This window comes from Pan paniscus, chromosome 16 (genome assembly GCF_029289425.2).
Source record: "Pan paniscus chromosome 16, NHGRI_mPanPan1-v2.0_pri, whole genome shotgun sequence".
Taxonomy (NCBI): Eukaryota; Metazoa; Chordata; class Mammalia; order Primates; family Hominidae; genus Pan; species Pan paniscus.
In genome coordinates this window covers 60,499,155-60,512,925 of record NC_073265.2, presented here as the reverse complement: position 1 = coordinate 60,512,925, position 13,771 = coordinate 60,499,155, and the positions used below count along the sequence as shown (strand labels likewise).

At 43.3% G+C, this 13,771-nt stretch overlaps 1 protein-coding gene across 1 annotated transcript in view; it reads right to left on the bottom strand.

Moving 5' to 3' along the window:
* THSD4 (thrombospondin type 1 domain containing 4) overlaps positions 1 to 13,771 on the bottom strand; it is a 665,075-nt gene that overhangs the window by 533,623 nt on the left and 117,681 nt on the right. The window contains exon 5 of the mRNA XM_034939056.4: positions 6,401 to 6,848. Within this exon, the coding sequence (XP_034794947.1) occupies positions 6,401 to 6,848 (448 nt within the window). The remainder of the gene's footprint in view (positions 1 to 6,400; positions 6,849 to 13,771) is intronic.

The following is a 13,771-nucleotide window of genomic DNA, read 5'->3' as shown; positions in this document are numbered from 1 at the left end:
ATATATATGAAGTCAATAAGAGAACAACTTTCTATAATCATGAAAAATGACAACTGTTAACAATTCTTGTGTATATAAATGTGTGTGTATATATATATATGAAGTCAATAAGAGAACAACTTTCTATAATCACGAAAAATGACAACTGTTAACAATTCTTGTGTATATAAAAGTGTGTGTATATATATATGAAGTCAAGAGAACAACTTTCTATAATCATGAAAAATGACAACTGTTAACAATTCTCATGTGTATATATTTGTGTGTATATATATACACACACGTTATGTATACATATATGTGTGTGGGGTGTGTATACATGTATACACATTTATATATATACACATATGTGTGTGTGATTCACATATAAGCGTATGTACACACGTGTGTGTGTGTATATATATATATATGAAAAGGTCAGTAAGAGAATTTTCTGTGGAAATTCCAAGTGGTCTGAGAAGACAGAAAGAAAAATGCTGCAAAAAGCACTGATACTCGCACATATTTCCTAGATAAGGAGGCTGATGATAAGCTCATGATAAGAGAAACTAGTGTTGAAACCCCCATTCTGTCCATTCAGTAACTGGCCTCATGGTTCCTGGCAAGCTTTACACCTTACAGAACTGTACTCGATTCTTACCTGGCCCATTTACTAAGTTTTTGCTTAAAATTGCAGTCAGGAAGTTATTAGCTCCTCTTTCATTCAATATCAGACTAGAGATGGAGTAGAATTAGAATCTGCCTGCAGAGAGCACGCCCATCTAGATTTGAGATTCGGCCAACATCTTCCCCTTATTTGCACTTACTCTGGGGCAGAAACAACTCCATATGGATAAATCCATTGTCAAAAGCCAGTCCTACCCAAGGGAAATTCACTGGAGAGTCATTGATACCAGAATTCATCATGTCCATGTTGCTAAAAGCTGCTTTTAGCCCCAGGAGTTTCTCCCTCATAATGTTAAGTGCACTCTGTCTAAACTCAGGATCACACCTCCTTTGGCAGCAAAGACCCTTAAAAACTCATAATTTTGTCCCTGCCTTGCACTGCAGCCTCCCTCCTCCAGAAGAGGTCAGAGTATCAATCAGTCTCCTCTCCAGGGAGAAAGTGTTGCATTCAGAGCGCCTAAAAGAAAGTGTTGAATTCGGAGTCCCTAAGAGAAAGTGGGAAGAGAGACACCTAAGCCCCCAAGACAAAGGCAGAAAGGATTTTTTGTTGTTGTTGTTGTTTTAGAGACAAGGTATTACTCTGCCCCCCAAGCTGGAGTGCAGTGGTGTGATCATAGTTCAATGCATCCTCCAAATCCTGGGCGCAAACAATCCTCCTGCCTTAAGCCTCCTGGGTAACTGGGACCAGAGGCACATACCACCAACCTCAGCTGTTTCTTAAATTTTTTGTAGAGACAAGGTCTCACTATGTTCCCCAGGCTGGTCTTGAACTCCTGGCCTCTGGCCTCAAGCGATCCTCCCACCAGGGCCTCTCACAGTGCTGGGATTACAGGCATGAGCCAATCAAGCCCAACTGAGTCTGGCCAGAAAAGGGTTGTTGTTCTTTTTCAACTGCATCTCCTCAGGCGCCAGAGGAATTGAGGTTTGATTTATCCTTCCTCTGTTGCAATCCCTATAAAAACTCTAGCTATCAAGCCTTGGGCTTCAATGAGCTTCCATGAATAAGAAACTTAACTGTTTACTCTATTCCTTGAGTTCCTATTACTTTTAGCCCTCATCAAGAAAGTGCAGGGCTGCGGATTAATCATGACTTCCGCCCTGTGTTGCCCCTTCACTGCTGAAGACAAACTTGCAGGTGAAGCCTTCACTCACTGAAAACACATCTGATTCCACCAAGAGGTCCTTGAGTGCCTCCTTCTTGCTCCTCAGCCCTTACAGGACTGCAAAGGGCCTCTAGGACCCCTGTCACTTGCTCTTCCTAAAACATCCTCCCTCGCCTGGATAATCTGCACTCGAACTCCACCCAAGCCAGGTTAATTTCCACTGTGTGGTGATTTGAAAGGACCTATGTGGCGTGTGCGGTGGCCCATATGATCTACACTGTTAATGCCTTTTTTATGAGTCTATCCCTCTTACTGGACTCAAGCTGCATAAGGCAAGAGCCTGCTCGCATCTCAGTGTCTCCAACCACAGCCTAACACCTCACCCCACGCAGTCAACGTCAATGTTATGCTTATGGACTTCAAGCAAAAGCCTTCTCTTGAGAATGTTTAAAAGACTTTGTGCCACTGCACTCCAGCCTGGGCAACAGAGTGAGACTCTGCCTCAAAAAACAAAAAAACAACAAAAATAAACAAACAAAAAAACCAAGGCCGGGTGCAATGGCTCATGCTTGTTATCACAGCAGCACTTTGGGAGGCCGAGGTGGGCAGATCACCTGAGGCCAGGAGTTGGAGACCAGCTTGGCCAACATGGTAAAACCCCATCTCTACTAAAAATACAAAAATTAGCCAGGTATGGTGCCTGTAATCCCAGCTACTTGGGAGGGTGAGGTGGGAGAATGGCTTGAACCCTTGAACTGGGGAGGCGGAGGTTGTAGTGAGCTGAGATCGTGCCACTGCACTCCAGCCTGGGCAACAGAGCAAGACTCTATCTCAAAAAAAAAAAAAAAAAAAAAGACTTTGGACCAGATTGAGTCTTGCGTCCATCACATACAGTCTGCTGAAGGAGAGTGTTGCACCAGCAGACGTTTGAGATTGGTGCTTGAAAAGACCATAGATTCTCTATCTGTACTAGGATGTGTCACCTGAACTTCCTCGTACACATTGTAGGCAACAAAATAATAATACTTCCTTATCTTTAAAGTCTACATTCAGAAATCTTACATGAATTGAACAATCTCAGAGACACGCTGGAATGCTTAAAATTCCTAGATCACACCATAAGATACGTCTTAATATTAAACATGCACATCGGAAGACGTAAAGAATTCACTGTTATTAAGCTGGTTATCTATAATTTAACTCTTATCACTTTAAAGTCACCATGACCCAAGGGTGATCACACTGAAACTAAATCACAGCTGAATTGTTGGGTCTCTTGGCAATCTCGTTTTGTCACTGCATAAAGGTAAAGGAGCCTCAATTGCAGCTAACGTGGGACTGAGGATGACTCTGAGCAAGTCTGATCATTTCATCCACGTATTTCTTCAGTTACCACTGAGAACCTGGAAGATGTTCAGATAGGGGAGATCTTACTCCATTCCTATCTAAAGGGGGGTATGCCAGTCACGTTTATTTCCCAACAATGTGTCAGCACCATGCCCTCCATGTGTCACTGCCATGCCAGCTCTTCTATACTCCATCTTGTCTGAACCTGACATCAACCCTACACGGTAGGGATCATTAGCCCACTTTACAGATGGTCCTCAGGGTGTTAAGTGACTTGCCCAAGGAAACTCAGTTCCTCCGTGTCAAAGCTCGGCATCTGTATACCTTTTCCTCTTTGAGTAGGAATACTTACATAATTGGGTCATTCATGTCCTTTCTTGATGCTGGACACTGGGGAGGACAGAGAAATGTCTACATGAGGTCATTGATGCTGAGATGCTGGGGCATATGGGTCCATCTGGGGAGTATATAAAAAAAGCAACATAGCTGAACTGAGACTGCTCCCCTTAGAAAGGCCTTTTTGCAAGTTTGGTCCATGGCTGGCATCTGGGAACTTGGATTTCAGGGCAGTTCTCACCACTCCCTAAATGATAGGAGTGGCTCACCGTGCCTAAAATAGCTTATGCTAAACACCTGATTTCTTTTTAGGAGTCTGGAATTTTGATATGTGGCAGGCAGAGGGTGCCTATGTGACCAGCCCTCAGTAAAAACCCCGGGCACAGGGGGGACTTCTCTGGCAGAGAACTTTTACATGTTATAACAAGTCATTGCAGAGGAATTAAGCAAGTCCTATGTGGCTCCACTGTGATTCTGGAGAGCTTATGCCTGGTTTCCTATGCTCTTCGGCCTGTGAGCCTTTCCTTTAGTGATTTTGCTTTGTTTATTCAATCCTTTGGCTGTAATAAGTCGTAACTGTGAGTGTGACTATATGGTAAGTCTTATGAATCCTCCTAGGAAATCATCAAACCCAGGAATGGTCTTGGGGACCTCTGAAAGAGGGAGTTTTAAAGAGATCATGGAGGTGTGGCCCAAGTCACAAGAAGACATGGGCTTATGAAAAAAATATATGCAATAATGGAACCTCTAAGGAATGACATCTCTCAATAAGGGTAAGCAGGATGTGGACTTGGAACAGTGGGGTGCACTGGGGAGGACACTGTGCACATGTCACAGGGAAGAGAAGGGAACTACACCTATACAATCCCGTGTCAACATGTACTTCTTTGGCTTGGGTTGGCGGCTTTATTTTGCCTTCATCCAAAATGCCAGAAGACACCATGACCTCACGAGAATTTCCTGGGATTCCTTGCAATACAGTCTCCTCAGTGGTGCCATTACCCCAGCACTCAGGGAAGCCACAGCTTCTACATGGGGAGAACAACCCTGCTGTTGGCAGCACAGGTCTGGCAAAAGGGGCGGGCTTTACAAATGAAGTTAAATGCAAGGAATGCTAAGCGGGCATCAGCTCCACACGGATGCCAAATGCCCTCTCTTTTACTTTCTCTCTATGGTTTGCTTGGTCTTCAAAATTAAGAGATACACTACTCAATGGGAGAATATGTTCTATATTACAAATGAATTCATTTCGTTTTAAAAGAAAGCAACAGATATTCAGGAACAAGGGCATGTCTGACCATGAAACCAAACAATTCTTTACTTTTTGATTTACAAAGCACTTTCCTACCATCCCTCATTTGATCCTCAAAGCAATGCTAGGAGGTAGATATCACGACTTTTCTGTTATTCTCCATGACACCTACTCTGTTACAAGACAAGCAATGATGCTCAATGAAGACTTACTGGTTGACTGATCAGCAATGGCCTTAGAAAAATTACTGCTTTTTAAAATTAATGATTCCTGAAGTCTGACAGTGGAAGAATAAGCTAAAAAGCAACCCAGGCATTCAATGAAATTATTAAGATCACAAATTAAGTCATTTCTATGGACTCTATAGCAGGAAATATATTTTTAATGAGGAAATTGAAGCTAATATAGAACAGCTGTCCTGTTACCCAGCAACAGAGTATTAAGGCAGATTAAATTATTAATGAAAAATATACCGGCTCAGAAATTTAACCTCTTAACATCCTCTCATTCACTTCTCTTTAATACGCAGTCTTTAAACTGATATTTAAAAAAATTCCTTTGGTCACCATATACAATTAACATTGATAGTTGGTTCTACTACTCACTAGCTGTGGCATCTTCAGCAAGTTATTTTACCTCTCTTTGCAACTATAAAATGAAGAGAAGAGCAAACTCATGGTTAAGGAGATGAAATGGAGTTAGTAGAAAAAGTGCTGAGCACAGGCCAGGTGCGGTGGCTCACACTTGTAATCCCAGCACTTTGGGAGGCAGAGGCAGGCAGATCACAAGGTCAAGAGATGGAAACCATCCTGGCCAACATAGTGAAACCCCGTCTCTACTAAAAAAACAGAAAAATTAGCTGGGTATAGTGGTGCGCACCTGTAGTCCCAGCTACTCGGGAGGCTGAGGCAGGAAAATTGCTTGAACCTGGGAGGCAGAGGTTGCAGTGAGACAAGATCGTGCCACTGTGCTCCAGCCTGGGTGACAGAGCAAGACTCCATCTCAAAAAAAAAGTGCTGAGCACAAGGCCTGGCTTATGAGTTTTTAATAATCGTAGATATTATGTAAATGCATGAAGATAAAATCAATAAATATTTATTGAACTGATATCCAAAGTGGGTATACCTGTATATATACGCATGAGTACAGCTATACAGGTCCTTAAAATAACAACATACTTCCACACCAGTTAGGAATTTACTGCTGCCCAGAGGCCTCTGTGTGCCATCTATCACCTCAGCTGTTCCAGCTCTTCCCCTAAGAGAAGACTCTTCACAACTTCACTCTCAGACTTCTTCATGCTACAATACCTAGTGTTTACACCTGGAATAGCAGAGAACCTCTGGGAAACTTGTATATTGCACTTGAGCAAAGAATAAACATTGTTAATATGAGTCACTGAGAATTTGGAGGTTGTTTTGCAGCAATAGCTGTTAATAATTAATACCACCATTAAGCGATTGTCAATAAGCAATTCAAGAAGCAATGTATAAGTTACTAAGGCAATAACTTTAAAAAAAAGAAGAAAACTATGTGGGGAGAATACATGGAAAGCAAAGAGAAAGGAGGAAGATTAAAAGGTGTGTTAACATGGCCCAGACACCATATCCTTGCTGTCTTCATCATGCTTAGTGCCAAATGACAGAAAAACGAGGGGCAGCTGTTTCCAGGCCCGGTATGGGTTGTGTGTACTCACGTTGGTGTTGCACAGCTTGTACTGCCGATAGGCCCCGATGCATGAGATTGCTGTAGATCGGGCAGGCTGAGAGAAGCTCTGAGTTGCCCCATGGGTCCCCACACCATGGTTGTTGCTTGTTTCTGGGCTGTGAAAGAGACTTGAAGCTGCAGGGTAGCCTTGATCATGGGTCAAAGGTAGCTGGTAGATGGGGGCCTCCGCAGCCTGCAGTCCAGAGTGAGGGCCACTGTCACTTTGGTACAAAGGCCCGTGTTGGGGGACCTGGTGGGCTGGTGAACTGTAGCCATGCCTAGCAGAAGATGCTCCCTGGGACCTGGAATGGCGGGATGAGAGCTTCTGTCTCCGGAGCCTCTGTGGCGTGTGTGCAGTGTCTGTCTGCAGTGGTAAGATATATGGGGCCTTACCATAGCCATACTTGCCAGGGCCGATGGTACCACGGGTCCTGCTCCTAAAGAGAGATAGACAAGAGAGGAGATGATCAGAATCGGATGAATTTCATGTTAACTCAGAAGCTCTGGTCCCTGGTAGAGAGGACTAGGTAGGAACGGAAGCTTGGGAAAGGGTCTATGGTAGAACTGGGAAGCAGGGGGAATGCATTTTAGAAGGGACCATCATGGAGGCTGGAACAGAGGCTCCATAGAAGTTGGAAAGTAGAATGAAAGAGGGAATCAACAGAGGATGAACAGTGGATGATGCAAGTGGTTGGAAATGAGATTAGAACAGTAAACTATGGTCAGCGTGTAATTTTTATGCAAAGAGTCTGGGCATTTTTGTAGGTCACTGGGAGCCACTGAAGGTTTTCAGAGAAGTATAAACATATGATTGCAATTTCAGCCACAGGAAACTTTCCTGTTCACTTTTTTTTCCTAATCAAGTATTTTTTGCTCCTTCAACTAACTGTAGTATTTCAGACCCTGTTTCCTTCACCATTCATACTCAAAGAGCTTTTCTAGGTAATGGAACTTAGATAAGCAACCAAATTCTAGTGCAGTCCCAAGGCCTCACTTGCACTGACTTTAATCCTGAAAATATTCAAGGGCGTTAAATACTTGGCTCCTTCATCACTCTTGAAGCAGCCCAGGCAAAGCAATGGGTAAATGGCCATCTTCACACTGGTTTAGAAGAAGAATTGTCTTGGGTCACACATAAAATACACTAACACTAATGACAGTTGATGAGCTAAAAAAATATATTGCAAAAAAAAATCTCATAATGTTTTAAGAACGTTTACGAATTTGTGTTGGGCTGCATTCAAAGCCATCCTGGGCCACATGACACCCATGGGCCATGGGTTGGACAAGCCTGGTTTAGATCTTTAGATTTTTGTAAAGACCCACTGCCCTGAGGTGGGATGGGGTGGGGGACGTGGGCAGGACAGGGTAGAAGCCCTGATTTGTAGCATTTGCCCACTCCTATGGTGTAAATACTTCCATCATGGCTGATATCAAGCTACCAATGTGAAGACACAGTGAGCTCTGGTGAGCAGGTAAAAACCAGCTCCAGAATACCACTGCATGAATATTTATTGTGCAACTACTGTTTGCAAAACACAGAGTTAGCAATGATGAAGACATACAAAAATTAATCATCCATAGTTTTCAAGACCCCAATCTTACAACTGAAAGCAACTAGATCACAGTGCAGGGCTGGGTAAGGGCCTTAGAGGCCATACAATAAATGTTGCTTTGGGAAATTCTGAGGCAAGAAAAAGCACTTCTGTCTGAAGGGATCAGAAAAGGTTTCGCCTTCACTGGCATTAGAGTTGAGGAGCGCAGGTTCCAAATCTCTGTGGAAGGACTTAAGTAAGTCAACTAACTCTTACTTACTTTTAAGATGACTGAGCTGGATTAAATGACCGCCAAGGTCGCTCCAACTCTAAAATTATATGCTTCCATAATAATTAATTTTACATTTACGTAAAATTGGAAATGTGCCCAAGGGTTTCTACAAGATGGCCTCATTAAAATAAGCACATTAAAATAGCAATCAAGGGTGAAACATTGATTTCTGCCCTCATGAGAAAATTCTTTCTTCACTCTCCACATAATCACTGAACATAAAATTTAATAGACCACAACTAATTATTAACATCTTTATTACTAATTGCACCTTCATTCTTAGCTGATATGGAATTAAACCACGCCACAGTGTTTATTTTGCATTTAGGTCTTTCTCAATTAATCTTGGCAACACTTGGGACTCTGTTAATGATGGGGGTTTTAAGAGATGCAATTAAGAAGTTAGTCATATATATGTATATATGTGTGTGTGTGTGTGTATATATACACATATATATAAAACTTGGATGTAATTTGCCTTTTTCTTTCTTGTGGCAGGCCAGGTAAAATGAATGACATCATGCAAAGGCAAAGGAAAGAATTTCTGCGTATGTGTGTTTTTTTAAGATCTGAAAGTCTACCAAAAAATTTTACCCTCAAAGTAAGTACTGAATGGAGACCCTAGCTGAAGGTAACAGAGAAATGGACATGTGGAATAGCACTTCTCAAACTTGAGTGTTCACAGGCATCACCTGGGATCTTGTTAAGTTGCAAATTCTGGATCTAGGACATCTAGGGTGCAGCCTGAGAGTCTGCATTTCCAACAAGCTCCTGGGAGATGCCAATGCTGCTGGTCCACAGACCCACAGCTTTGATAATCAGTCATAGAATAAAATAGAAATTCCAAACAAAAGGGTGAAAATTCAACACTGCAAATTACCATTTTTAATGAAGGAAAAATGGCAATGAAATTCAAACCAAAAACCTCTGAGTTTGAGGCAGATACAAAAGATCTGCTGGCCCGGGACAGGCTGCCCTGCTGGAGCTCACTCAGCACTGATGAACCAAAACTGACTTGAGCTTCCTCTTGGGGAGCAGAAGAAGAACCTGCTGTTGGCTGATGACTTGTGTAAGCATCTTCCCAAAGGCCTGAGGGGGTAAAATATACAAGCACCAATGCATATTTTTGTATTCATATTGCCTTGTGGGAAGCTCTGCCTAAATTGGAGAACCATTCAAAACCCAATGACAGAGCAACAGCATTGGAAAGGTGACGAAATGAATGCAAATGACCAGTTAATTCTAAAAGACCAAAGAGCATGAGCTACCAAATTGGGTGTGTTTATGAGAGATCTGATTTCTGGGTATTTGACTCAGAACATTTGGACAAGTGGCAGATTCATTCTGGCTTGGCCAGGAGAACGTTTGTTTTCCTTACAGCTGGTCAGAGCTAATAATCCTGACGGGTCTGAATGGCCTCTTCTCCAACAGGACAGAGTCCATCTGGCCGCTTGCAGGGGGGCCTCCACGGAACTGGGCAGATTTATGCAGAGTTGTGATAAGTACAGATGTGGCGAGGCGATCTGTGTGGCCAGTAAACTCCTTCAGGAGAATCATGTGGTAGGCGCCCAGGGGAGCTGTTGAGTAGTTCTGCTTAGTCTCCCCAGAACCCATCTCTGGGATTTTACTTTAGGTGCTCCACTTGTCAAAGCACTGGCTAATTTCTGAAAGTTATGTCTTCAGAAAGAAATGGAAAAGGCACAGTTTGCAGATCAGAGATGTGGGAGTCAGTGTAGGCTAGTGGTTTACAACATGGACCCTGAGGCCAGCTTTCTGGGGTTTGAATCCCAGCTCTGCTACTTGCTAGTTTGGAAACTTTGGGTAAGTTACCCAATCTTTGTATGCCTCAGTTTCTTCAAACAGGACCAGGATTAAGATGAGGCCAGTGAAGCAACTAGGATGCAATATTTAAGGAGATAACAGTCAGGGTCGTGGAAGTGCTGGTAGGAACCTGAGAGTAACGTCTTCTTAAATGTTGCCCCCTAAGAACCTCCCTAGCTGCACTCCAAGCCCAGTTCTGGCCTTGTATTCATTTACAAATAAACACAATAATAGTACCTTTGTTATAGATAGTTACAAAGATTAAATGACTTAAGAGCAAATGACCTAATGCTTCACACAGAGTATGCATCATACAAGTATTTGCCTTTATGTAAGAAAAGCTCTAGTTTGGCTATTTAATAGCTCTACCAACTTTGGCAAATAATGCACCTTCAGTTTTCTTAGCTGTAAAATGAGAGTATGACCATTTCATGTTCACTAGGATGGCTATACTCAAAAAAGACAGATAATAGTGTGTTGGGAAAGATAAATTGGTAACCTCATACATTCCTAGTGGGTAGGTAAAATGGTGTAGTCACTTTGGAAAACTATCTGGGAGCTCCTCAAAAGACTAAATGTAGTGTTACCACAAGACCTAGCAATTGCAGTCCTAGGTATATGCCCAAGAGAAATGAAAACATACATTTATATATAAACTTATACATGAATGTTCATAGCTACATTATTCATAATAGCCAAAAATGCAGAAACAACCCAAATGCCTATCAACTGATGTAGAGATAAATAAAACATTGGTATATCCATAGAGTGGATTATTATTCAGCCATAAGTGCTGATATATACTGTAACATAGATAAACCTACAAAATATTCTAAGTGAAAGAAGTGAAAGAAGCCAGACACATATGATTCCATTTCTATAGAATGTCTAGAATAGGCAAATCCATAGAGACAGAGAGTGGTTTCCAGGGATTGGAGAGAGAGGGGAAAAGAGAGTGACTGCTAAAGGGATGGAGTGTCTTTTTAGGATGATGGAACTGTTCTGCAATTAGATAGTCGTGATAGTCACACAACCTTGTAAATATACCAAAACTATTGAGTTACATAGTATTTTTAAATGGTGATTTTTACGGTATGTAAGTTATATCTCAATAAAGTTTTTTTTTTAAGAAAGCATGCTTACTTACAAGGATGTTGTAAAGTCAAATTGTACTGATAGAAATGCATTTTTTAAATCTGAAAGCAATTTTTAATGATTTGTTTCAACAATATTTAACAAACCTTTATTGAGCAACTTCTATGAGTGCCTATTGAGCATCATGTGTGATTTTTTTTCCACTTGTTCACATTTCCAGCCCTGACAACGTAAGTACATGGAACACCCCCACCCCGCCCCCACCCCACCATAAAGTAGGGCTCTATGAGAAGAACATGACAGTGCACACTAACGGTTCTAAGACCAGGTTCCAGGCCCAGTTCATCCAATGGGTGTCTGGGAAAATTGCTGTTGCTATAATAGCTGTTGAGATAATGGCTGCAAACAGCATGTTTTCCTTACAACAGGCTGGCTGCCATCCAGGGCTGGTTATGTGTGATCTTCCACAGCTCTACAAAGATAATGCTAAGCAGTCAGCATGACTCAAGCAAAGTCACTCCATCCAGTCTCCCTCCCTACACACTCACTCTGGAAATGTGTCATCTGCAATCATCACCTGGAACTGACAACTCCCACCTTTCCGTTTCCTGCCAAGATCCCTCTCCTGAGCATCAACCCCATGTGCCTAGCTAACCTCCAGACTAGAGCCTGAAAAGTGCACATAAGTCACCCGGGGGTCTCATTAAAATCCAGCTTCTGCTTCAGCGGGTCTAGGACAGGCCTCTGCTTCATTTGTAACAAGCTCCCAGATGAAGCTGATGTGGTGGGTCCTGGGACTGCACTTTGATAGCTCCACGTGTCACTTCGAAGTCAACACACTCAAGTCTGGATTGACCATCTTTCCTCCACAAAACTGATGCCCCTCTAGCTCTTCCCATATTCTCTATCTCAGTAGTCCTTAAACTTGAACAAACATCAGACTCACCTAGAGGACTTGTTACAAAAGACTGTGAAGCCCCACCTGCAAAAACTCTGATTCAAGAGGTCTAGGGCACGGCCTGAGAATCTGCATTTTTAACAAGTTCTCAGGTGATGATGATGCTCTTGGTCTGTGGGCCACAGTGAGAACCACTGTTCTGTCTTACTCCCAAGTACCACCATCCCCTGAAGACAGCTGGCTCTTCCACCCACCCCTTCTCTCTGCATTCCACCCAAACTCCTTAGCTTACCCACTCAACCTATACAGCCTGGCTCCTGCTGCATCTCTTGTCAGCCCTGGCCCTGCATGGACCATCCACACCACTTGCACCTCCTCAGTAGGCCAAGGGACTTTATTCTCCATGCTTTGACCTATGCTGCTTCCTCCTCCTCAGCTGCTTTCTCCAGCACCGTTTCCCAAAATAATGACCTAGTCACCCTTCAGGATTCAACGGAAGCATTTTGTGTCAATGAAGTTTTTCCTGGTCCAAACCGCCCTCCAACCCTCTCCTTCAAAGAATTGATGCCCTTCTCTTTTGTCCTTCCACTGGGACTCATGTAGCTGTCACAGCACAATCTTCTATTATGCTTATTGTTTGCACACCTGCCTTAATTGACCAGGCTGCAGGCTCCTTCAGGGCAGGGACTATGTCTTATTTCTTATATCCCTATAGCCTACTACAATGACTAGCACATAATAGGTGCTCAGTTAATTGACCCTAGAAAAGCTGAAATAACAAACGAATGGCTCAAACCACTATTGCCAAAGGGAGAAAAATCTCCCCTCATCATTATTGTGCCTGTTTAATTTCTGTTATATGAATTATTATATCTTATTAAAAGACTGTTAAACTATTATGGCCCTGAGGACAAAGCCACCTCCTTCTATGTAGGAACAAAAGTCTCATCTATTGTGTGAGAGCATTTCTGGTATCAAACACCTAGAGAAGAGACAGGTCCTCAGAATGGAGAGGGACCCAGCAGGGGCTAAGACTCAGCCTTTATTTTCAAAAGGAGTGAAGAATTAAGAGCTCAAGAGCTGTCAGAGCTGGAAAGCCACCCAGGCAAAGCTGTCAGCAGCCTGCAGCTATAGGGGGGCTTCCTACCTCTCAGTTTCCAGGACAGAGGGGAGTGGGCAGAGTGAGAGCCCCGCCCTCCGGAGCCAGGCTGTTTTGTGTTTCTTAGGCTCTCCGTGTTTATTTCCATCTTGTTTTCCCTTAGAGCTCAGGCAAGTTCCTTTGAGGGGCCCTGCCTCTCTCAGCTGTGCTAACATGAACCCCACACGGGCCACAGCATCCCACAGAGCAGCAGCCCCAGGGACTGCCCTCGAGGAACCAGAGGAGTGGAGCCCGAGAACCCCACAGTAAAGTGGAACTCCACGAAGGCAGATAGGCAATGAGGCTGACCACCCCTGCCCGCGTGGAAAGTCTCTTTGCACTGCTTAACCTTGAAGGTCCTGAGTTTTATAGCATTAAGAGCGGTGGCATTCCAGCCAGCATGGTGGCTCACACCCGTAATCCCAGCACTTTCGGAGGCTGAGGTGGGAGAATCACTTAAGGCCAGGAGTTCCAGACCAGCCTGGCCAACATGGCAAAACCCCGTCTCTACTAAAAACACAAAAAATTAGCCAGGCGTGATGGGTGCACACCTGTGGTCCCAGCTACTCGGGAGAGGCTGA